At 42.4% G+C, this 27,202-nt stretch overlaps 1 protein-coding gene across 1 annotated transcript; it reads right to left on the minus strand.

The window, feature by feature from the left end:
- Positions 1-4,379: 4,379 nt before the first annotated feature.
- rps6kc1 (ribosomal protein S6 kinase polypeptide 1) lies at positions 4,380-27,179 on the minus strand. Its single transcript, XM_010773315.1, has 16 exons — positions 27,009-27,179; positions 25,883-25,918; positions 24,586-24,706; positions 24,157-24,272; positions 23,969-24,062; positions 23,819-23,872; positions 23,308-23,730; positions 22,873-22,997; positions 22,450-22,548; positions 20,540-20,587; positions 19,192-19,324; positions 15,536-17,155; positions 14,520-14,609; positions 8,523-8,605; positions 6,846-6,941; positions 4,380-5,982 (listed from the first exon to the last, which is right to left on the minus strand). The coding sequence occupies exons 1-16, from the start codon at positions 27,108-27,110 to the stop codon at positions 5,881-5,883; spliced, it is 3,342 nt and encodes a 1,113-aa protein (XP_010771617.1). The 5' UTR covers positions 27,111-27,179; the 3' UTR covers positions 4,380-5,880.
- Between the last annotated feature and the right edge of the window lie 23 nt (positions 27,180-27,202).

Below are 27,202 nucleotides of genomic sequence, written 5' to 3' on the forward strand. Positions count from 1 at the left end.
GCGTGGTGATAGGGAGTAGCCGAACGGTAGTCTGTTGTGCTCGTAGGCTACCCCCTGGAAGGCGAAAGGCAAATACTTTCTGTGCTTTGGAGCAATTTCGACATGAAAGTAAGCGTCCTTCAGGTCGATGGTTGTTAACCAATCGCCCGGCTGCACTAGTCCCAGTAACTGTTTTATAGTTAACATATGGAACTTCTTGCAGGCAATGGTCAATTCAGGCTGCGAAGATCCAGAATGGGCCTGAATTCTCCTGTCTTCTTGGGAACCAGGAAGTACATGGAATAGTGCCCCTTCTCCCTGTCCTGAGAGTGCACAACAGACACCGCCTGTTTTTGCAGCAGGACCTGAATCTCTGCCGAGGCGGGATTCGCACTTGCGTCCTGGGTGGAGAAAGGCTTTCTCAGAAAGCCATCTCCGCCGGGACACTTCCTCCCGCGAGACCCCTAACACGCCCAGATTATTGGCCGCCGCTGCCAGCTGTGCCCCGAACCCCCAATTCAAAGTTGTCTTTGAGTTGGCTACAAAAAACGTCTTTGCTTGGCTAGTTCCACTTCTGCTTATCAGCAAACGTTGAACCCAAGAACTAAGGAAATAAATAACCTATCACTAAAACAATTAGGCTACATGTTACTGATGGGCCTTATTATTTCATCAGAACCTGAATCTTGATTTAGATTTAATTTGGAGGTTGCATTCAGTTGCTGATTCTTTTACTCTTAACCTTTTTTCATTATCTCTGTGTAGCATAATTGTTTTACCATCTGATTCTTTACAACGTGATCTCACTTACTCTACAGTATCATCTGAGGCTCTCATAAAATATTTGATATTTTCACAATTATAATTCGAGGGTCAAAGGTCATACATGCTAACCATAAAACCTGTAGGGTGGCTTTATATAACCTCATGGGTCTATGTTTCCATTGACCTCTCGGAGACCCGGTAGTTCTGTCTTAAGGCGGCAAAGCGGATCACAGTACGAAGCCATGTGGCTAATGAAGGGAGTGTGGTGCTCTCGTTCGCACACTGCAGGTCAATGACCTGCTTGTAATATGCCTAAACCCTTAAGGCCAATTTGGGATTAATTTTGGGTTTGTGTTTACAGACACTGATATTTACTGCCTGCACGTGAGATGTCTTGCACAGTTACCGCACAGCTTAATTTTTGTTCAGTGCAGTGGAGGAGCAGAGGTAGGAGACAGAGCTGCTTTGTATTATCTGATCAGATTAAGGCGTGAGACAGCCCAAGGCACAGGGTCAGTGACAAGTAGTATTACAGCAGTTAATTAAAGGCAGGCCAAGAAGAGATTTAATAAAACCTTTAATCTGGATGAACAATTTTTGGGGAGATACACTGTACATCACATTTTTGATAACCTAGTTACGATTGTTGCCCTTTTTAGAGAACCTGAAGATACTTAGTAGGAATATTTGTATTTATTTGCACAATTTTATAATCAAGCTTCTTTCTTTTTTAGATGTTCTGTTACATGACAAAAGATCACATTTATGGTGTGTGGTTGTTGTGTATTGGGTTTTGGTCCACTACTTCAGTTTACACTATTTTTTGGTCATGATCCCTTCCCTAAGGAGGACACTGGACACCAGCTGCTACTGCTTGTTGCACTAAAAAACCACATTTACCTCTTAACACAAAATAGATGCAAAGGGCAGAATGGACAACATTTTTCCTATTTGTATTTTAATACAAATTGTAAGGAAAGAGCAATATGCAGATGTTTTATTGTACTAACGATTTTGAGTCAAAACATCATATAATATGTGAGGATTAAAAAAACCTGTACATTAATCCACTGATCATCCATTCATTTTTCCACCTTTACCTGTACCTACCATGCACTGCTCCTGATGCTGTTGACCATGTAGCTTGTGAGTGTGTGTCTGTGCTGTGTTAAGGGTGTGTGTTTGTGTGTACGGGGGCGATAATGAAGAGGCATTGTGTCTCTTCATAATGACATCATGAGTCTGACAGAAGCTGGAGAAGATGCCCGGGGTCTCAGAGCGGAACTCTTCAGCTTGGCGCAAGTGTGTGTGTGTGTGTGTGTGTGTGTGTGTGTGTGTGTGTGTGTGTCCGTCCCTGGGCAATAGGGAGTCCTCCTGGGCTTTGTGAAGGAAAGTCAAACCGTCAAAGACAAAAACAAAACCTGACCAACAGCAATATGAAGCAGAGGGCAGGCCATTTGGCTGCTGCACGCTCGCTGGAGCCTCAGTGGGAAAGCGCTGGGTGCGAGGACTGAGGGGAGGTGCGTTTGAGGAGAGAGGGAGAGGTGGGAAAAGACTGCAGAGAAAGAGAGATGGAGGTCCAGGAAGTTGCAGGAAGGGTTCAGGGGTCAATTCAGCCTGCAGGCCCGGGTGACGCTTGAAGGGCTCTGGCCTGTATTGCATCATGGGAGTCCTTGGCGTGTCCTCTTAATCTTGCCTCTGACCAGACGGATCCTCCCCTTTGGCTTTGTACACACACAAAGACACACACAAACTATAACACATGCACCTTGGTTCTTTGTGTGTATGCAGACAAATAGGCCATGGTGGGAGAAGTATTCAGATACTTAGGTAAAAGTACAGGTACAACAATGTAAAAATACTATTTTACACTTTCTTGATACAGAATCCCACTTAAGTAACATTTTAAAATTAATATAAAAATGTTAAAAAGTTAAAGTAATCTTTCAGCAGTTGAGTACCCAGGTGAGTGATATCACTACTCGATTAATACTGATGCATATAGTAGCATTTGTTGAGCTGATCAAGGTGAAGTATATTTAAACTTTTTAGGACAAATGGTCATTCGTTTTGTTTTAGAGATTTCACCTGTTAAGCCGCAAGCCTGTTTTCCAGGTCTCGGGCTCGAAAATGACATTCCCAGAACAAATGACTATAACTTCACTTCTAAAAGGGGTACATTAATAATCTTTTTTCTCAAAGCAATGATAAACCTGTGAGTTGAATGTAGAAAAGTCAGAATCAATATAGATTTTTAATTTTAAAGTAAATTCAGATTGAACATAGTAAAACATTTTAAATTTAAGTGCAGAACTTGAGTTCAGGAACTTAGTTATGCTCCAGCGCTGCTAAATATCTTGAGAGTTTGCGATACATGTTGTATTAAACTGTAATATAGAGGTAGACTTCACATTTAATCATTCATATGCCATTTATATCAGTTCAATTGGAACCATTAGTGGCAAACACCGTCATGTACAGCATGGTAAAGTGGGCTCTGAGGGTTCCTGCGTCTATTGTGACCACATGGAAGGCACATCTCACATGTACGCTGAGTAAGATTGACAGGTTTCTTCTCTGAGCTGAAGTGAACCTCTCGCCCTGAGTGTGTGTGTAATGAGAGACAGGTCTTATGACAAGCACTAATCAGCCGGGACTCTTGACCCTGTGGCAGTGAGGCTGACACAAGAGGAAACACCGCGACACTGCTAACAACTCCCCCGACCGGTGTGTGTGTGCGCGTGCAGATGGGCATATGCCATTTCAGGTAATAGAGGAATGCGTTATGTTATGTTTAAGTCCAAAGTGAATTTTCAAAATGTGAAAATATTGTTATTTGTAAAGGTTAATACATTTCATTTTTAGATATATAATTAGATAGTACTATGCTGTGATCTTAATGATCTGATCCAATTCTTAATGTTTTGAAGCAAGTATCCAAACCATCCATCAATAACTTCAAGTCACTTCTTTGTCAGAAAATGTTTAACTGTAGTAATGTCAAGACAAAAAAAGTTGAACAAATTAAATATATATTCGGAAAAACACTTATTTAATTTTATTAGGGAGTAAGATAAGGAGATTGATACCAAATTGTCTCATATAACTCTCGCAAGAAACGGAATTTCCCCAAAAATATCTTACCAACATTTTGAGCCTTGCCAAAAATAAATATATATTACATTGCTTTGGTTTATCTTAATGAACATTTCTATGAAAATGTCTCAATAAAGTACCATCTTCCACTATATATTATTTTCAAAATGATTGCATACAGTACTTGTTTGTCACATTTCCCCAAACAGATTTGACAAATAATCAAGAAACGTTTAAAACTTGAGTTGGCGATACCAAAGCTCCGATCATAAAGGGCCATCTATATCAAAGAGTGCTTGGGGTTTACATGCTGTGTGTGTGTGTGTGTGTGTGTGTGTGTGTGTGTGTGTGTGTGTGTGTGTGTGTGTGTGTGTGTGTGTGTGTGTGCTCACATTACCGTCAGTGTGACACTCAACAGGAGTGACAGCGGCTTTCTAGGAGCATCATCGGCCCGCTGATAGTCTGTAGCCTCAGAACACACACACTCCCAGATCCTTACACATAAATCAGTAAATCTATAAAAGAAGCATCACTCCATGTTCTCATCCAGGTGTGTTTATTGTTATCCAGAGTGCACTGACAGACCCGTAGAGACATACAGCACAGACAAGAATAGAGCATAGAAAACGGAAAATCGGATCTCACTGCGGTGTTAATGTCTGATAAAAAGGGTTAATAGGTAGAATATGGACCATGTCGTTGACATTGTCTGTCAGTTAATTTAGTGCAGCATCTACAGTGGAGTGATTAAACTGTGTATTGTTAGAGAAATGTATTACAATGCGTTTCGTATATATGCTCTAATAATTCTCATCTGATTACATAAGAAGTGGTATATGGCATGTAATTTAAAAATGGCGATGTTAACCACATTAATCAGTAATAACAGATTACAAATGACAAAATCAGCATTCAAATCTGTGCGGCAAGTAAGTAGATGCAGTGTACAAACATAAATCAATTAAAAATAAAATGGTGATTTGATTGAAGAGGCAGGAAATGATTGACAGGTTGGACATAATCAAGGTTTTGAGACCTGGGAGTCCCTTGCAATCAACACAACATCATTAAAAAAGGTGTATTTACAAAACACACATTATTTATTGTTCAATAGATCTTTTTCCATAGTGTAAATATATTACATAAATCATATTCTTTCATGCAAAAAAAAAGCATTGTTGTACAGTGCAGAGTTTCCTCTTTAATTCGTAAAAACAATCTGTAAAAGGTCTGGTTTTAAATACGTGGTTCAAGCCCTCCTTATTTGTTCTCATTCCCATCAAGGGACCCGTCTATGGAGGGAGAAGGCTCACGATGTCTGTAAACTGTACCTTTTTCCCCAGCTATAATCTATTAAATAATTAAATCTTCATTTATCTAAATACTTCACCTAACAACAAAACTAAGGCTTACCTCAAAACATTGTGTTCATTGACCTTGTATAGTGTTTATCTGTGTTACTGTAAAAGGGCTGTATGGCTGTAAACCAGGTAGAAAAAAAAGATCTTACATTTGATCCTCATCAAATATAAAGATCAACCTGTCTCACTCACAGCAAATCTCAGTTGGCTATGTGAGAAATTATAAAAGTGTTCTATTAGGTGGCAACGAACTGTATTGCATATGTGTTTTTTCGGGAAGCTAAATGAATGTTATGTCAGTTTGAAAGCGCAAAGTAGTCACTTCTCACTTGTGTCATTTTGGCTTAGCTACTGTATGAGGAGTGTAAAAGCAACAATGTCGTAGTGGATCATCACTCAGTACCCGCACTTACTGTATCAATTATTGCACCACACATATTCCCTGCACAAAAAGGTTACACCCTCTATGGGATAAAGAAGCGAGCGATCTACAGGGAAACTAATACTGCTTGTTGGCAAAGAAAAGCACATGGTTAATGAATGTCCATAAAACAGAAGTGTGCAGAAATGCCAGATGTGTATTTACTGTATGACTATACGTTTGTCCAGTCTGAAAGGATTCATTGAGGACAGCCAGTCTTCCCAGCTCTGGCTCACGCAGTCCCACAATGCACAGCGTCTATCTGTGCCATTCCACTCTGGCAAAGAAAGGGTGTGATTTGATATCATCCACGCCTCCCACACCTGCCCCCAGTCTCTCCATCGGATTGAACTGAAGCAACTGCGGGACAAGACAAGAGACCAAACATGAGACAACACACATCTTTTTAAAATAAGTATAATAAGCATAACAGATGCCATAGTGTCTACTCCTTTACAGCAGAAACAGCACAGAATTCATGGCGGATTGTTGCCATGTTATGTAGAGAGTCATAGAGAGTACATTTAGAAATCACAAGTGTTAAGGATTTGCAACAGGCTTTAAGATAGCAACATGGTGCAAACTCAGCTATTAAGAATATTTTCTCTATGTTTATGGTTTGTGTTAATCTGTTATAATCTGTCGCACAAATACCTACATTGCCAATCATTTATAGTTATAGTGAGATTCTTTGCAACATTCATTTTAAATGAGATCTCACTGCTTTCTATCCATCTCAGTTTTCAATACTCTTTTCTTGCATGTTTTACCAATAAAAAGGTACAGTTTTGGTTGCCATGCTAACTCAGTTCTTCTTCTACTGTATTTATTTTAAACAAACGACTGCTGCTGCTGTAGGGAATAACCTAATATGGAAACTTTTCCCTGGGAAAGACCTGCCAAGAACTGCATATTTTCAATAACCCTCTTAAATGTTAATTAATATTACATTATTATTGTGTTTACCTGCCAGTTAGAGAAAGTGGTAAATATTATTTCTGTGAAAATGCAACAGATTATTACTTGAACATTATCATTATCATCCAACTTTTTTAAAAGGCCAATGGTTATGTTTCTTTCCCTACTGCCTTTTCAAGTGCATGTGGAGTTTGTAAAGGAAGAAAAATACAGAATTACCCAAAGACCTTTTAGATCGGGGATTTCTTTGAGTTTATAGTAACAGTAGATATATACAAGTTCCCAGTAAGACCCCAGACTCTCACCTTCTCCAGCAGAGATCTGGCCTCCTCTGAAACAGACTCTGGGATGTTGAGAGCCGTGTGGTGACCGATTCCTGCGGGATGGCAGCGCAGCAGGGACTGTACAGAGGGAAGGAGGGGTGGAAAGAAAAGATAACTATCAATCAAAACAGAAAACTCACAGACTGAAGAACAGACATACTGAAACCCGTACAGCCAAGGTCAGTGTGAGAGCACCAGGACTGGACAAATAGGAGGAGACCAAAGAACCACCTGAAACAACACTGATCAACGACAACAAGGTAATAATGGTTTACCCACTGTTGCTCTTTCTTAGAACTTGGTGTGTGAGTCAGGAAAGGTGAGTGATGACACGGAAAAACACATTGTTTTTGGTTGGTTTGAATACAGAACGACTTTACAGGAAGAACCAACAGTTAAGCAGCAGTAAATCTAAAAGCTTTTGATTTGTTTTTACAGTAAAATATGGCCATATTAAACCGTCAATTACAAGGAATTGTTGCACTCACAGTCGAAAAAAAGACAAAACAAAAATCTCAGAAGTGAGAGAAAGGGAGCAGAAGACCTGCAAGTGCTTTTCTAACCACAGAACGCAGCCCCGTTGTTATAGTAATTGACAATAATGACCGTAATCACAGTACGCTGCAACCGCACATCTTTCAGAGCATCTACAAATACAAATTGAAATCACTAGAACACAACGTGTGCGGCAGGAGAAAGCCTGTGGACTGTTTGTGTGTGTTTTCCATCAGTTAAGTCTGTTGTCTCTCTCTCTTTACGTGCTGCAGGAGTTCTGGCTGGGTTCCTAGCTGCAGTCAAGACTGCTCCAGGCGAGATCTTATCCTGCAAGGATCAAGAGACACGATGTTCCTGTGTGTGTGTATCCTTGCCAGGGCTGTACCCAGACATAATCATCAAAGGAGACATCTGTGTGACTGAGTTGTTTTTTTCCCAGGTAAGTGGGTGTGTATGGTTCGACATAGGAACACTAACCTAACACTCAGACTCGTGTTTAGGGCCATTGATGGGAACGGCTGATCGCTGATATGAAAACATGCCCACTGGCAATCAGTTAGAATGTATTCAAATGTAATAGACAATGAAATATTGAAGGGACGCTGTGCACCTGCGCTGGGTGTCTGCTCGAGCAACTGTGCATGCGTTTGTCCTTCAAGAGAGCAGCAAGTTATAATTAGCATGTGTACACGTATAACAGCTGAGTGTGTATCTTTTGTCTTCCATACAGAAGCGCTCAGGATCTCTCTTTAAAAAGGATTGTCCCGCAGACAGCCATGTTTTCAGCACCTTGAGAGCTGCCCCAGTCTTCACCTTCCTCGCCGACCTCAGACAGGCGAGCTCCGAGCCCGGCGCTGCTCCAGGAGCCAGCAGAGGGGCCCGGGTGGAGCTGACCCCCTGGCCCAGCAGATGGAGCTCAGGCTGGGGGAGAAAGTCACATCGACACCCCTGGCACTCCCCGAGAACCAGAGTAAGAGACGGGAGCCAAGACGCACCTCACACACATGCACACTCCAAAAAACAACAAACTACAAACACGTACAGCCACGCGCACAGGATCACACACAACCTGGCACAACCATACAGAGCGTTGGAAGCCAAGACACCTACAGACATCCCACAACACCTTAGCAACAAAGGTAACATTTGTGTTTTTTGACTCACCATGCCTGTCAGGAGCTCAAACAGCACGGCGCCCAAACTCCACCAATCGCACGCGGCCGTCTCCTCACTGATACCTCCCACCTCTGCAGGAAGAGCAAAAAGGGAGACAGGATTAATCAATAAATAAACAAGCAGAGAAACAGCGCATGTGCTGGGGAAGAATAATCAACTGGTGATGGCTGTCAAATAAGAGCAAAAGCCTTAAATGTGTGAACAGAATCATTCACTGATCTGAAGCTGTGTTAAGTCCTTCAGTGTTTACATCTAAAACTCTCCACATGAAGCACTGTTTCAGACTGACATCTTGTTTCTCTTATTATTTAATTGAATTGACAGAAATCAATTCAAAATGAACACAAAAACAAGGACACAGAGACACACGCGGCTTCACACACAGGCACAAGTGTGCGTCTCATAAAAAGGGTGATTTGCATAATAAAAAAGCAGTTAAATTGAGGAAACCGTCTGCTGCAACTTCACACCATCTGCATGACCTGACCTCCAACACACACACACACACACACACACACACACACACACACACACACACACACACACACACACACACACACACACACACACACACACACACACACACACACACACACACACACACACACACACACACACACACACACACACACACACACACCAAGAAATGTAAAGCAGGAAAACTGAGGAGAAATAGTATAGCATCTTTTTTCAGATGTTTTTACCATTTTCAGCCCCTGAAAATAATCTACACTGCAGAATAAAGCTGCGAATAACGTTCATTATCAATTATTCTGATGGTTTTCTTTTTTTAATAAATGAATTGTTGGGCTTATAAAATGTCAGGAAATTAGTCATTTTAATCAAATGTGTTCTGTTAAACAGTCCAAATAATTGAGTAATTAAAGGAAAAAATGTGGCTAGAAAAATTACTTCAGCAATTTATCCGTTACTAAATCAAGGCACCCTTTGAAAAAGAGCCTGCTGACAGTCCATCTCTGAGGTTTCTGTCTTGACAAATAAATAATCAGAATACCTTTATTTGTCCCACACAGGGGACATTTGCATTTAACTGACATCCTTTACCATTTCTTACTTTTATAAAAGTTTCCCTATTTGGTCTTTTGTACGTCTGTAATGTATCCGTTAACAGTCTGACTGGCAGCGTGATGGAGATGTTGGGATTTGACAGTGTGTGTCAAAGTAAGAGACAGAAACGGAGAGGGATACTCCTTTGCTAAAGTCACAGTGTGTGTGTGTGTGTGTGTGTGTGTGTGTGTGTGTGTGTGTGTGTGTGTGTGTGTGTGTGTGTGTGTGTGTGTGTGTGTGTGTGTGCGCTGCAGCTCCACTGGGTACCAGATGGCCCCTTGTGCCACTCAGCTTGCCTCTGCTCTCTCCAGAGGGCCGGGACCCAGGGTCACGGCTGCGTGTGCCCAGAGACCAGGCTCCTCAGCTGGGGGAGCGTAAGAGACAAAGACCCCTCGTCTCCCGGAGGCCGCTGGGAGCTCCGGGGGCCTGCGCGGCTCTCTTGCAGCAGAGGTTAGAGAGGGCTGTGATTACGACTTGTACACACAAACACTCGCACACACAAACACTCGCACACACACATGCGCACACACACAGCCAACTGAGCAACCAGTCTTCAGGGCTCCCCAGGACCACTGTTTTGACAGCCAAGGAGAGAAGATCGTCATTGAATGGACTAGTGATACCTGCGCAGTTACGAGCTGGAGGGGAGATACTGGACACACACACTCACACACACACACAAGCACACGTCTCAGAGCAAGGTCGATGTCATCACAATGGATTAATGTCTAAGGAGCTGCAGGGAGAGTACAGTGGAGCTGGCTACACTTACCGCTCTGTCAGAGCGAGGCAGGGAGAAAGGGAGATGGAGAGAGAGAGGATGGGAGGGGAGAGTTAACCGCATCCACAGGCCATGGGTCACTCAAAGCCCACTGTGGAAATGTGCGATACCTCCACCAAGCCGGCATTTTCTTTCTTGAATAGCGCATGATTTAAAAACAAAAGGAGACTGAGGAGTTCACTTTTAAAAACAATACAGAGTGTTCACCTCGTGGCCTCTTCTTCTTCCCTTTCCCCTCTACAATGCAGTTCCCTCCTGCTTTGTATCTTAATCACACTCCATCTCCTCTCTCCTGGGGGCCATAAGGAACTTTCTCTCTTCTCCTCTTCGACCCACTTCCCTAAAAACGTAACCGACAGTCATTGTTGAAAGGGGAAGTGGAGTGTACGCAGGTAGGAAGTAAGGAGGTATCGTGTGTGTGAAGTTCCAAGACTGAGTGTGTCTCAGGGAGGTTTTGTTCAAATGGAGCAAATTGTGGATGAAACCGAATAAGGTACAAAAACAAAACAATCCTATGACTCATCTTCACCATGAGGACAGAAAATATTCAAATATAAAGCAGAAGTACCTTCAGGGTGAATGGATTACTTGCAAAGCAACAAAACGACAGCTCTGTGTCAAAAGGGGAACTAACTTTATCTTCCATTAGATCACACTGTGGCTGAGCAGGTAGAAGGGAAAAAAACAGGTGAGCACAAACAGCGAGTATGATGATGGATTCATCAGTTACTGACTGGTTACTTCTGGGGAAGAATATTGAATTTCCCTTTTCTTAGAAGACAATCGGTTTCGGCGTGGCTTCCCTCTCGGCAGAACAATAAACAATTACCGTTCCTGCTCCAACGCTGTCACTCAACAGCTTGTGTGTTTTCTTTCTTATTAGAGAACAAAACGTGAGCCATCTGATGTTTATCAATAATGACGAAATGGCTGGAAAGTAAATAAGCGTCAGTGCAGAGTAAATACGATAATACCCTCCTGCCACCGTATTTTCCGAGTCCCCTCCCGTGTTTTTTTGGGTGTGAATGTGTGTGTTTAAATAACATGTTTCCCTCTGTCTTACACAGACACACACACATACACACAAACGCACATACGGTCAAAGCAGACCCCCTGCTAGCTTTCTGGCAAACACTCATAAATCTGTCATCAGGAATGAAGCCATCGCTAGAGCTGACCCTGTCTGGATAAACAGCAATACATAACAAGGGCAGGAGAGAGAGACACACACACACACACACACACACACACACTCACTAACCTCTGCCTTACTGTGTGTGTGTGTGTGTGTGTGTGTGTGTGTGTGTGTGTGTGTGTGTGTGTGTGTGTGTGTGTGTGTGTGTGTGTGTGTGTGTGCGTGTGTGCGCGTGTTTTAACAAGCACATACAGCAACAGATACACACATGTAACGTAAGAGTTTGAACGTAAGAAATAAAAAGGTATTTAAAAGAGATTACTTGGTTAAATGTGTACAATCAAAAATGAAAAGAAAGAAAGGTGGACGTAAGAGACCGAAGAAAAAGAGAAAAAGTTGCCAGTGTCTGGGTAGGACAGTCAATAGATATGGAAGCATCTCTTTAACTCAACAGCAGGATAACACCCCCCCTGCTGGCTGCTAACATGTACAGCATGCATTCATCCACATGTGAACTACGGTGGTTTCACTAACATCACCTTTCACGCCTGGGCTGAGGTTCAATTCCAGACATTTCACTAAAGCGCTGGCTTCACATATTTACTGGGAATCTTGTATTTATCGTTCGATAAATATAATTTCAAAAGCACCATTCTATAAAGTGATTATAATGATGTTGCTTTAACATAAAGACACGTTTTTATACCGTGTCCAAAATGTATTACATTCCTTTTTGTCTCCAAACTAAACTATATCTATATTGTAGTTTTTTACCTTCTGGTCGTATTTAATGACAATTTTGTTATTTACATCATTTGTCAAGTAAAGAAAACACACATTTTAAAATGTGTTTAAATGTTCCCATTTTATTTGATTCCACTTAAATGTTGTTTATTCAAATGTAAGGAATACCTTCCAGTTTTTGTTGCGTCAGAAAACAATAAAACATTTGAGTACAGCACTTTTTTCATGGTGAAAATAACCACTTTTCCCCTGAACTGCTGCAATAGTGCTGTTATAACTACATTTACTAAGAGTTAATGATACACAAAATGTACACTTAAAAATAAGTAAAAATGTTTAATACTGAATTCATTTATTTCAAACTAAAAAGATTGTTCTGCATATTACATGGTTACCTTTCAAACCTTACCATACACACGTGTGTGTGTGTGTGTGTGTGCCAGTGCTAATATTAATAAGGATATGACTACATTGATTACAAAGACTTGAGTGGCTCACATGTCTCGGCTCGGCACTCAGACCCTGAGCCACATTATGCATAAAGCTCCTTTTGCTGAGATTTACTCCTGTGCTCGTGTCTTTAGGTCATCTACTGCTGGCCCCTGAACATTATGCCTCTCTGTGCTTCTATTCCCATTAGTAGGCTTTTAAACAAGCTGTTGCTAAGGGAATAAAAACGCACACTTTGGATATTAGATAGAGCATTTGTTGCTTTCAGATTTATTACAACAGTGGCATACTGTATGTTCCAGTCACAAGGAGGATTTAAATCTGAAGTGACCTTCCCGGCTTGAGAGAGAGGATGAATATGAGAGAATAACTTAATATAAGTGCGTGGGAGAGTGAATGGGTGAGAGGGTTGTTGTGTATGTCTCAGAGTGTTTCCAGAGTTTTCAGCTAACCGTTATCCATCATGCATTTTATTTATTTATTTCTGTCTATTCAAGACTGACTTAATTACACTAAACATAACAGGATCTAGCAGGAGTGTGAAGCCAAATGTTTCAATAGGTTTAGGGAGTAACAACTTAAATGCAACGCTATTATTTCAATCGAAAATAATATGTTATTAATCAAGATGTTGGGGAATAATATGGGGATGAATTGAAATATATCAATTTGAGTAAGAAGCAGTTTTAAGTATATTTCTGGACAATGCCTCATTGGGACACATTTGAATGCAACGCCATCATGGGCATGGTCTCAGCATCCAGACAGGCATGTTCAATTGGTATGAGCTCAAATTGTAGTTGTGGACTGGTTTTGATTGGTTCTCTGGTTTGTACTGCCTCTCGCCTGCCAATCACATCAATGCAAATTACTCTAAGCAAGGCAGGTGACCATGTTGGCGGACAAGAACTCCTTTCAGTGCTGGAAAATAAACAATATCAGCCTTCTTAAATGAGAAAAGTACTCTAACAAAATTGTTTAGCGTAAAAACGCTCAATTTCAAACTTTTTTGCCCAGTACGAAACAGTTGTTCGAAAGGTTATGAAATGTATGAATATAAATATCTACAATACATTTTAACAGGATTACTCTAAATCTGTAATCTATTATATTTCCAAAGTCACCTTTTTAACCCTTTGCTTAAAGCAGCAAGATATTGTAAAAAAATAACCAAAATGCAACCCCCCTGGTCCCTTACACAGGATTGCTAAGTAGGGACATGGTGCTGTAGTCTAGCAGCAGTTTGTTTTAGGCAGCTTGTAAACAGCATGCCAGAGCTGCCACGAGCCTGCTGAGGGCAACACGCGGGTTACTGCCTGCTGCCGGCCGCACTGCTGCACAACAGCACACTCTACAGGACCGAGAGAGAACTACAACAAGAGTCAGCCTCTCAAAACTGGGACCGCAAGATGGAAAACAGTTATTCTTCATATATTAACCAAAATGTGTGTTTTTTTTTACATGTATTATAATACTGGCAGGGGGATTATTCCACGTAGCCTTATGATGTGATTTCTTAGAGTCAAGAGAAAAAATAGCTTAGTTTGGATTTCTGCTCTTTAAAAAAAAAAAAAAAAGAATACTATCCATTTGTTTCTACTCCCAAGAGTATGATTGTTTATTGTTGTTTTTGAGGCATTTGTGACCATATGAAAGTGACCTCATTATGCACCCTGCATGCCTGCATGATATTAACCCCACATAAACCTCCTTACAAACATACCCAAGAGACAAGGCTCATAATTAAGAAGTAAAAAGTACATCAGTCAAATCATAGAGATAAAGTGTGTTAGCATGTGTGTCTCACCTGGTGCACAGTACATATCGGCGACTGCCTCTTTGTCACAGGACTCCTCCACATCGTTCCAGCTGCAAAAGTAGGTGAGCTGAATATGACCTAAGGAGACAAAGAGAGAACCTCAGAGAAAGATACATCCACCTAATGCTCCTCCTCCGCCCGAGTGTCTCTACTTTTCAAACTGTTTGCTCACCTTTAAAGCACTTCCTTCCTCCGCTCCTTTCCGCCTCTCTACATCCCTCCGCAAGCTTTTCAAGCACACAGCCCCGGCGATTACTCCTGTTTAGCGGCTACCCGTTAACGCTATCATTAGAACTAATGGTGTCATTAGGTAGCCGTGGCCATTAGCCGAGGCTAGCCAGACTGATGCACCACACTACGCCGTTGATGGGCCCTTTAGAACAATAATTACCACCAGGGAGACGAAAACAGCCACTCAGCTAATTAGACGCTTGTTGATAACGAGGTGGAGAGAGATGATTGTAGGACGACAAAAGGAAGAAGTTGAGGGCGGGGGGATCTGTGACCTCCTGGTAAAACAACACTTTGGGGGAGCCTTCCTTTCTGTAACACGATTACATTATTGTTGACTCATAAAGCCCCTTAATCTAATTGTACCTGCTCTAAGAAAGTAAAAAGATAAGACCTTGACTTTATTTGCTTTTTGCTCAAGAAAACAAGATCCACTCTCCAAAACAAAGTGCCCTGAGATATTTGGGTGTGACAGCAATCAGATAAAGGCATTTTCTCTGTGTTTTCAAGTTTAATGAGATTCTCGGGTGTACCTAGCACTGAGCTAATCTTCATATTTTTCTAAACTCTCTGTAAGTATATTGTATCGTGATGCTGCCCTAATATTATAGCTCCAGAATCTGTCGGAATCTTTTCTAGCAGTTTATGATAGTGACATTTGCCGGTCTTTCTCCCTACACCTAAGTGCTTGTACTTTTATCCCACTGTGCAACCCTAACCCTATCTAAACATCTAGGGTTAGGGTCTAGCTGTGATAACAATGGAAGTCTTACCTTGGTGGTCGAGCAGGATGTTTTTGGGGTTGAGGTCCCGACAGATGATGCCCTCTCGGTGCAGAGAAGCCAGAGCTGTCACCATCTCCACCGCCCAGCATCGTACGAACTCCTCCGGGATAGAAGCTTGGGAAGCAGCCAGCGACAGCTCGTCCAGCTCTGCAAACAGCCGCGATACTTCTTTATCAAATACGCTGCCACCTGTATTACTAATAACTCCTGATGAATCCCCATCAAGACCTAATACATTCCCAACCCCGGCCTCAGTCCCATTTGTGGCCGTGATAGAGCCTGTGCTTGTGCCACTTAGGTCTGTATTTACTCTTGCACTGGCCTCCAGTTTCTCATTTAGAGAGTCTGTAACTGGAAGGTCAAAGGGAAGGTCGTTATTTTGGCATGCGGGATCGACCATCATTTTGTCAGAGGGCTCTTGTCCGAACGCCAGGCTGCAGTCATCCCACAGCGAGTTGAAGGGAGAGGAAGATGTAACACTGGTGTCGCAAGTAGCAGACGCTGTGCATAGAGATGAAAGCTCTTGCTGCTCCTCCTCTTCCTCAGGCTGGCTGTGAAGCTGCAAAACATCCGGCTGTATGAACTTCTGAGGAGACGCTGTGACCTCGAGGCCCAGACACACGCCCGATGTGTCTAGTTCTTCATGTGAAGAGTCCACAATCCCCCCCGTTACAGGCAGGTTGACCAAAAGGTCTGGCGGTTGGCCCTCGTCCTCCACCACTGCCTCTTTAAATGAGATGACTGGCACTGACTCGTTGGAGCCTTTATCGCTACAGTCCAGCCCCCAGAGCTCAGAACTGTGACCTTTGACCTCCTGAGCCAGCTCTGGAAGATCCTCAGCGACATCAAAGCCCAGATCGGATGTAGAAAAATGCTTGTGAGAGGGGCGCTGCTCTCCCGAGTCAAGACAGGTCAACTCGCTTGTACTGTCTTTACTGTCGATACGGAAAAACTCCATGGGCGTGTGCTTGGACTGATCCAGAGACAGAGGCGCGGCGGGGGAGGGCAAGGGGCTGAACACCTCCCCGTGGTCCTGACCCTCGCCACGATATTGCTCGATGTTGAGGGTGTGGCCGCTTTTGTCGGACGACTCTGTGAAAAAGCCGAGTTCCTGAGAGCTGATGGGTGAAGAGAGGCTGTCGTTGCTAAGCAGCGAGCGGCTACGCGAGGAAGTGGTCGTGGCAACGGGCACTTCCAGTGACAGCATTTCCTGTTCGCTCCTCTCTTCCTCCTCCTCTAGTGCATCTGGTTCTACTTTGTCTTGTTCGTACTCGTTACAAAGATTCAAATAACTGTTGGTGCACTCTTCCTCCGAGGTGGCTCCGGAGTCGGACTGGGCGCCTATTTGTTCAACACGCCGGGGGGGGAGAACCCTTTTCTTAGGAGAGGCGTTGCGTGGCTCCTCTTTGTTCTGCAGCGCAGAGACAGGATGAGAACCAGCAACCGGGCCAGAACCAAAACCGGCTGAACCCGCTTCCAGCTGTGGGATGGCCGGCTTGGAAGAGTGGACCGCTGCTGTGTGGCTCTTCTGGATGTAGGGAATGTCAAAGCTGTCGTCAGGGCTGGTAGTACGCATGAACTTTCCGATGTGAGACCACAGCTTCCCGCCTGGAGAGGAAGGAGACGGGGCATTAACAACAAAGAAACTGTACTACAACTAGGGATGCCAGCGATTATTCGATTATTCGTTACAGTCTCCATAATCGAAAATTATTTTTAAAATTCGATTTTATTGATATATATTTTTATTATTATTTATGTTTTTTTTTTTTTCTGGCTTAGTTTCAACTAAAATATAGACTAATGCTAATAATAATAATAGTATTAATAATTGTAAATGGCCATTGGGCACACCACCAGTTTGTTTTACTCTAAACTTGGAGGAAGCTGCGCAGCCCTACGCTGCGCCGCTGCGCTGCTACACACCGACCCCCCCCTCTCCGTCACACGTGCGATTGATTTATGGGAGTGAGAACACAACTAAAGATGAACAAAGGAAAGAAGAGTTCCTCGTGGAACTACTTCAAACTGAGAAGTGCAAATTAGGTCAAATGCAAGAGTTTTTTTTTCTCTCCCGCGGGGGGGTGGGGGGCGATTATTATAATACTCGATTATTATTCGCCAGGGCTGTCCGATTTTCGATTTTGATCGTGGTCAGTTTCTGGCATCCCTAACTACAACTGCACCAAAGGTCCTTTTTTCAGGAGAAATTCAAAGCTCGATTGTTGTCATTTTATTTCAGAGGACGACGGCCTAAAAAAAAAGTGAATTTGTTGTTTGATTACTACTACTGTAGGTCGCCCCTTTCATACAGGTGTTGTCCTTCCCTTGTGTGAGGCATGAAAGAGAGCAATATAACTGTTGGAAATTACTAACAAAAATGTATTGAAGTTTTTTTTTGTCTCTTAAAAACAAGGGGACACTACTTTTGAAATAAATGAAATGTAATACATGCAAATGTGGCATTATATATTGGCCAACTGATGCCCTATTCTTAAAAATCAGCATATGGCATTGAAAAAACCCAAATTGGTTCCCCATGTCTATTGAGCCCCTTTAAGTCTGGAGGAAACATTTAGATGCACACCTTGTCCAACTGGTAATCGATTCACTATTTCGAAGGCAGGTGTCAACAACATTGAATCTAAAAAATGTAATAAAAAGTTGCTTCTTCTATTTATGAGATGTGCCTAATGTTCACAGTTCTTCAGGAGCTGTGGAAAGGCAAAGAGAAAGCACAAAAGACATTTGTAATCCCTGTCTTTGGCTTGTGGGGCTCCGAAGGTACTGGAAGTCTTTGGTGAAGAGGGTCATTAGTTTCCACTTAGGAATGAGTATCCAAAGGCAAACAGTTATGACTGAACCCAAATTGGCCAAATGGGGTTGTGTAATGTTTGCATTTTGACTTCACACACACACACACACACACACACACACACACACACACACACACACACACACACACACACACACACATCTGTTGTGTGTGATGAGAACAGATAGGGAGTTCACAGTGATGATAATGATAGTGGTGCAACTCGATGGCTTAGAAAGTAAAACCATCCACATGTTGTTTCGTCCAATGTCACTCAGGTCAATGCCTCCCTCCCTCCGTCTGCCTGCCTGCCTGTCTGTCTGTCGTCATTCAGCCAATCAGCTGGTGACAGGATACTAAAGAGGCATAAAGCGCAGCCCTGGATTTTGTGGATCAGAAACAAAAATGTATTTTTTTTTCTGCAGCTATTTCTGATTAGCTTTATTAGATCATGTTCGTACGACATTAAATATTGTTCAATAATATTAGTGCAGCGTGGTTATGGAGTGCACCAGATTGAATAGGTTACAGGGCATTAAAAAGTATGGTGGCATTACATTGTACCCGCACACGAGCTACACACACATCCTGGAGTGAGTGGGATGTAAGGAGGCCCAGGTGTTGGCATAGCTAATGAAGCATTGCGCCACCTGGTATTCAGAATAATGACCTGTGACACACACCCATCTCTATCAAACATCTGTCTGGAACAAGGGCAGAGAGGGGAGTGGGAGAGGAGCGCAGGAGGGATCAGGTGAGGAGACGGTTGGGAGGTAAAAAAGACAAAAGGGGGGGGGAAGATGAATCTGATGGGATGTGCGCGTCTTACCTTCAGCGTACTGCAGAAGAAGAAAAACGGTGTCTTCGGAGACAATGAATTTCCTCAGCTGCACCATGTGTGGCACAGAGGGAGGCATGACTGTCCTCTTCGTCCGCCCACAGTCACTGCTCTTCCTCAGGCCCTGCGAGGGGAAGGCAGAGGAAGAGGAGGTGAGTAATAACAGGAGAGTTAGGGCATCACATGGATAATATATAATGCCAATTTTGCATTTAATAATTGTATTACAGTTCATTTATTTAGAAAGCAGAGTCTCCCTTTTTTTGAGAAACAACAAAAACTTGTTCTGCAGAAATTAAAGTTACTACAGGATATATTTTACTTTTAATTTCAAGCTACTGTAAGACAAGGCAAGGCTATTTATATAGCACCTTTTAACACAATTCAAAGTGCTTTACAAAAATGAAAGACATTAAGAAAATGGCATTTAAACAGTCATTAAAAAGCAAAGATAATAAGATAACAATTAAAAGAAAAAATAGTACATGAATACAATCTACAGTGCAGTTTAAGATATGAATAGTTCAATTAAAAGCAGCGGCAAAAAGAAAAGTCGTCAGCCTGGATTTCAAAGTAGTAAGAGCTGCTGTGGACCTGCAGGTTTCTGGGAGTTTGTTCCAGATGTTATTCTGTCTATGTTATAGTGTTTAGATACTCCTCTGAATACAACTTTCTAATGAGAATATTTATATATTGTTTATTTTTGTAATGTTTATTTTATTCTATTTTTGAGAAGTGTTGTAAAACTTGCAGCTTGACTGTCCAAAACCTGCTGTCACAAAACAATTTCCCAGCTTGAGATAAATAAAGTATCTATCTATAAAAAGGTGAACTAAGGAAATGTAAGGACTAGAAGAGAAAATAAGAGTTACCAAAGTGACCGGGAGGAGGTAGAGGAAGGTGAGTGCTTTCGTTTGTGCGAAGAATCAAGTGTGAAAAAACCGGAGCGTGGCAAAGGAGAAACCTCCTATTAACGAGATGCCAGCTTTGCCCCTTGGCAACCCAAAGTCACTGGATTCATCAAGCCACATACAGCGCGTGACTTTAAAAGAGCCACACAAATCTGTCAGCGCTACACGTGAAGTGTGTGTGTGTGTGTGTGTGTGTGTGTGTGTGTGTGTGTGTGTGTGTGTGTGTGTATTCATCTGTGCCCGCGCTGTGCGTTGGCATCTGGCACACGTCTCACACCTGAGAGCAGAGGAGCTGACAGGGACAGGCCCATTAGAATCAATTACACCGGTCACACACAGGGGCTTCTGGCACACTTCACACTCAGGACGACACACACACACACACACACCCACACACACACACACACACACACACACAGTAAACTTACTTTCAGGATGAATGTCTCTTGAGTTCTCTTGTCCATGACCAGAAGAACCTGTGATGGAAGAGTGCCATTAATTGCCAGATATGAACACACCGTCTGAGATGATGTAGTGGTGGTGTCCTCTAAAGCAGTGTTTTTCAAAGGCTGGGTCGGGGCACACATGAGGGTCACGGCAAGATAAATGTAGGTCCCTAAATAATTCTACACAAATTGGCATTGACACAAATCCTGCTGTGTCGGACCACATCAAGTCCCAGACTTATAAAGACAATTAGAATATAAAGGTACTGAAGTAACACTTATTTATAAATTAGCTCATTAATACATTAGTTTATTGATATAAAACACATCTAATAATCTCATCATTAAGTATTTTAATCACAAATGCCAAACAATCGCAGGTTATTTTCTCTCTAATATAGTTGTCATGCCTCTCTTTTTTTATATATATATATGATATATATTGTATATTGAGAATCTCTAGATTTGGTTCAGTCTGTCTGAAGATGTAACCATGGTCGTTTCATAGATTAAACAATGGATGAACAACTAATAGATGTATACATTTATTTATTGTTAAAAATAAACTAAAAAGACAGCCGACAAACCAAATGGCAGGTTGTTCATAATAATGTGTACATTTCTTCACTGTGCTCCCAAAAGTCTTGTGTTCCTTGAAAAAGATGTCACTCTAAATCTATGCAATGCTTCACGGCAGACACAGTAAAAGCTATAACTACCATCTCTAAATCCAAACCTTCTTTTCACCCTTGCCTAATTTCCAACATAAACGGAGCCCTCGCTATCTCTCATTTCCCTTCCTTTACCTTCTCCTTCTGGCTTTTCCCACTGTCTCGATTTCCTGCCTCATTCTCCCTGACATCTCCATTGCTCCTCTGCTTCCTCCCCCTCTCAGGGGAGAGTTTGAGCATATGTGTGTGCCCCGCTGTGGGTTTGTGCGTAGTGCGGTGCGTGCGTATGTTCAGCGGGTGCGTTCTCTCCATGTGACCCTGGCCGGGACCAAACAGGTGCAGGCTAAATGGATATGAATGGAGCTGTGAGTAAACAGAGTGGCACTGCTAGCCAGGGCGCTAATATAATTAAGACACAAACATCAGGGAAGGGGGGAGGTGGAGGGGAGGGGCAGCAGGGTGAGGAGCTCTCTCCATCTGTCCCCTCTGTCCCCATTAAAAAGTGAAAGGAGGAAGGAGGAGAGCAGAGGAAAGCCGGGTCATTTGCAGCGCTATAGTTTTCACTTATGGCGTGGTTTTGTTTTCGCCGGTGTGTCCCATTTGCTCGGGACATATTGTGGATTTTGCATGCACCTCTGTAGAGTAACACATGTTAGTATTGTATCAACATTTTCCTTGGGGTTTTGTGTTTGTGGAGGATGAGCATCATTGATTCAATGCTGTGCGCCGCTCTCCGAGCTGCTTGCCAAGTCATTTCATGGCTGAGTGGTGAAGTTGCTTCGCCGGCAGCTGGTTGAGAGGACCAGCAACCCAAACTGACCTTGTGGTACTCATAACTGACGCTGAGCATACACACACTCAGCCCTTACCAAAGCATTCAGTAAATCTATTACGCTTTATGGCTTCAGATAACGGAGGTGGTCAAAGAAGGAAAGGACACAAGGAGGAGATATTTGACACATCCACATTTATCTGGGCCAGGGAAAATATTAGTGCCTGCCTGAGTGTAACTACTTTGTTAGGATCTTGAATGTCGTTGTCACCTTTAAAATCATATTTACTATGATAATCAAGCAGAACATTCCAGCCTCCAATTCAAAAAAGTGAATTGTTTTTTGTCTTTAAATCACTTTTTGGTATACAAACACAACCCAAGCATTCCAAATAAATAAAACATAAAATATGGGTGCAAGTTGCATGACTCTATAATATTGAACTGACCTTATCTATGACCCCGAGCACCCTGTAAGCTCTCAGCTCCTCGGAGGGACTCGGCTGGCCTCCTCTGCTGCTGGACGGGCAGCACTGCACCCCCAAAGCCTGGGACAACAACAAAGGAATGTCATATATGATGGTGGGCTGATTTATTATCTAAACATGGTCAAATTAATCAGTTATTGTGACATCTGAAAAGAGTCATATGTGAGGAAGAATAGTCAGTGTCTTTGAAAATATGATTATCAGAGTGGGCATCATTCCGTGTCCGTTTTACATAGATAGTTTTTCTGTAATTTTCTCTCTGAAATAAACCCAATGTACTGTCTCGAGTGGTTTGAGGTCTCTGGTGGATGCATGCACATAAAGCAGATTTGCATAATCCAACATAGACAGCATACAGGCCACTGGCATTTCCCTCCCACTCACCACTGTCTGCGTTGACCCCTGACCCATGTTGCTTCTCAGATGCTGACTGGATATCTGCTCTGCACGCATCAGATAGTCTGCAGTCTTCTTCTTCACTGCCTCGCGCCGCGTGGGACTGGGCTCACCTGAAAAGGGGTGAGTGAGGTCAGTCATTTTTCTTTACGAAGCAGTTTTTATAGTGCAGGGGGAAACGTTTCTGTGCAAGCATTTTATTCACTGTCAAAACAGCATGATATCACTTCTACAAGCTGATAAACCACAAAGTGAAAGTGATGGTTCTTTGCCAATGTCAGATCGACTTAAGAACCCTGCTGCTGCGAGGGTCAGTATCTGGCTCATGGACACTTCATGGCTTGCAGATATATCCATGGTTACACTATGATGGATTAGTTGAGTATACGCCTACATTTCTCTCCAGCTATCTCCAAAACTGACCTTGCACTCCTTGCAGCAGCAGGTCCACTCCGCTGCGATAACAGGAGAACGCTGCCTGGAAGTCCTGCTCCTTCTCCTTCTGTACAGCCACGCAGATGAGCTCGCTGGCTCTGTCTAGGTAGTCTAACTTCTTGTCCTTAGGTTTCCCACCTCTGGCTTTCCTCAGACTGCCGGAGAAAAGATGCGTTTGGCCTGGCCAGCTGACCTCTGGGTTAGGGGCTGAGGAGGCAGGCACTGGGGAGGGAGATGGGGTGCGGCGGTCGTGAAGGGAGGGCAAGCGAGGGCTGCAGCTGCTGCTAATGTTGGAGGCTCCCCCTTGTGGCTGGTTTGGGGAGGTGCGACCTGAGGCCATGCCATCGTCCAGCCCAGCCAAAGAGTCTGAGTCCACAGCCAGGGAGGTCAGGTCGCTGTCACTGGACGGGCCTGGGGATGAGAATAATGCAGTGTCATAGCAAATATAATCAAGCTGTATTGTGGGTGTGTGTTATTTGTATCCATAATTAAACCGTACCTCCATATTCAGATGTGATAGTCAGATCATCTGCACCACTTATGTCTCTTTGAACTGAAAACACATGATCAAACATCTCTGTGTGAGGTCACAGTCATGTAAAGCAGAAAGAAAATGGATTCTGAGGAATAGTTATTGTATGTAACCCACCGTCAGAGCTGCAGTCTGATAAACTGTCTGCCAGGAAGTCAGAGAAGGGCTCAGCGGGGCCAATGAGCTCTGAGCCGTCGTGAACCTCGCCTCCCTTAAAAAGAATGAAAAACATATTCTTCAGTGATTGTAGTGTTATGTTAAGGTGAGTATGGAAGTTATAGGGGTCTGGGATCATGTTTGGGTACCTTGAAGAAATCTTGGATGTGCTCACTGCTATAGAGAGCGGGAATGTTAGCAGAGAATTGAAGCAGATCCTCGGAGCACTGCCTTCTTTCCTCAACTACCGAGTCATCAAAACGACCTGCTCATGCATGGATAGAAACAAACACACACACACATAAGAGTGACTTCACAACTGATAGAAGTGCTTACTGACCAAGTAATAACACTAAACTGCCTCTAGGGGACAGTCATCACAACTACTACTACTATGTTCTTGTACTACAGCGAAGTCTGACACTATCACAGTCTTTCTTCAGACACATCCACTAAGAAAAAACATTATTAAAAAGGTACCAAATGACCAAATAAACATCCAACAGGGCTTTTTTAAATAACAATGTTCCCTTCTGGACAATGTTTGATGCAGGAGAATTAAGTGGTTTATTTCTTACCAAAGACTTTGGCCTTGGCAAAGGGAGGAAACAGCTCCGACTGGCTACACACATTCTTGTGCAGCTGCCATAAGCTCTGATGAAGCTTCCGGAAATCGCTGTATCGCTTCCATACTGTTATCTACAACAAGAGCAAGAGGAGAGGCGGATGAAGATAAGGAAAAGGAGGGGTTGGCTAATCAATATTTTCAGTTTGAAGACATGTAAAGCTTCACTAAATTGCTCGTATAGATTTTGTTCCCTGAAATATTAACCTGATTTTGTAATGGTCTGTAAAAGGTAATCTAATTTTTCAAATATCTGAATAATTCAAATTCATTACCTTGTTGAAACCACACATTTAGAAGGTTAACAACAGCACTGACTTGTCTGATATATTAAAGGAATCAAATGTCTAACTGTTGTTCCTTTCCCAACATTTGACAAGATAAAAGACTCATCTCACCGCCATCTTGCACAAAACAACTTAAAACACAAGTCACACTAATACACAAACCTGATTGAAGTAGGTCCTTACTGTGTGGGATAAAGACACATATAATATCCTTGATCGGTTTGCTTAACCCCTGTTTGAGGAGAACTAACCTGAGCACTATTCCCTAAGAGGAGCACTGCTCAATAATAGAGGTATGCGTTTCTAGACCAAACTCTTTCACTCTCTCTCACACACACACACACACACACACACACACACACACACACACACACACACACACACACACACACACACTAATTGACATCATGCCTGCTGCATTAGGGCTGGTTCCAGGCTAGACTGCATTCCTTGGTGTGTAAAAAATGCTAGGAGAGACTTCATGTGAGTGTTTGTAGATACATGAAGATGAAGGTTAAGATATAAACATTCTGTTAAACCTTTTAAAAGTTGTCTTGAGCCAAAACTGATCGTTAAAATGACCTCAGAGACGATGTGAGACATTATATCACTGTGGACAGTAAAAGCTTTAGTGTCAGTATTCTCACGTTAACAAAGTGAACTTCAAATGTCAAAACAGGTAACCTTCCTTTATATAATCTCATTAGTAAGGGTATGGATGAGGAACATAGCGGTAGATACATCTTGCACAGCCAGTTTCATCACAAACCAAGTGTCACTTGCAACTGATATTTGTTGTAACCTTTATGAATGAATACTGTAAAATTGCACATTTTAAAATGTTATTAAATTGGTCTGGTGAGAGCAACCCTGCAGGGAACATTTCCATCAAGCTCCTGTCTTTCAAGAAAGTCAACTCTGCCAAAGCTTTCACACTCACAAAGTCATGGTTGCTTGTCTTACCTCTTGGACATCCTCTGGGTTCTTCCTGGAGATTATCTGTGTGGAAAAGAACGAAGAAAAACGTACTCAATCTCCATCTGAAGGATTCCTATGCATTGGTGTAGGATGCCAGTGCTGGTTTATGAATTCCTTGTGAGGCTGGCACAATTATGAGCAGGGACACAGCTCTGTGTGTGACAATGAGAGCATTATACAGTGAATGACGAAAGTCTTGAGTGTAGGAACGAGACATCACCAGCAACCATATCATCCAGTATGGCAGCAGAGAAAGGAAAAAGCCGCCGGGCCCAATTCTTATTGAACTGGGAGCATGCCAATGCCTCTGTAAAATCACTGCTCAAAATGTTGCATGTTTTTTTTCATAATCAGAGGACTTACTTCTCTACACAAGCACTTGATTTGGGAGTTTTGAATTATTATCAATGGGGACAGGAGCCAATTCTTACAGAGAAAAGAAAAGTGCCCTAAAGCGAATTTTGTCTAGGGTTTATCTCCTAATTTGAAATGGTTTCAGTTTTAGCACCACCTTGTCCTGGGAGATAGATACACGGAGCATTTGGCTATTAAATGTAGGTTTGAATTAACACAGGCTTTGATATTTCTACATTTAGATCTGTGATAAATCAGAATCCCCTCCAACGTAAAATACCTCTTATAAAAAGGCATTTAGCTAGAAATTATGCACACAAATATAATGACACAAAGAACTAGATATAATTGTATCTATCTTAAAGATGCTTTATAATTTATACTAAGTGTTATTCCATCGTAAAGCTACCTATAACACGAACAGAGCTGGCTAGTTAGCTATCTTTCGGTTAACACCGAGGTTACTGCGTTTAGGTAGGATTCACTCAGTTTGGCTAATATTGCTAATGTGAGCAACTATACAATCTACTGAAGGTGAAACACAACACAGATTTCAACAAATAAAATAGTCTGAATGAACCTGTTAGAGACATTTTAGTTTTGTTTACAAAAGCTGTTACCAGTTCATCCCGAAGAGGTTAAAACAACGTTGCTTGTGTTTGCATAATATTAGCTTGGTTAGCACAGCTCAAGCTATACAGCTAACAACACCTAGCATTAGCCTTGCTTTCACAGTGATCAACATCTCTTTACTTACCCTTGCGGTGACTTTGTACACAGTGTAGCCTTTCAGGTGCTTTTTAGGATCAGTGACAGTATAAAACCGAGCCAGTTCTCCTATGTCCCGCTGCGATATCATTCTGATAGTGACAACATTGCCAAAGCTACCAGTCGGTTAGCCATACACATTCATTCCCTGACAGCACAACACAAGCAGCATAGTATGTTAGA

This window comes from Notothenia coriiceps, unplaced genomic scaffold (assembly GCF_000735185.1).
Source record: "Notothenia coriiceps isolate Sejong01 unplaced genomic scaffold, NC01 NC01_scaffold00012411, whole genome shotgun sequence".
In the NCBI taxonomy this organism is placed as follows: domain Eukaryota; kingdom Metazoa; phylum Chordata; class Actinopteri; order Perciformes; family Nototheniidae; genus Notothenia; species Notothenia coriiceps.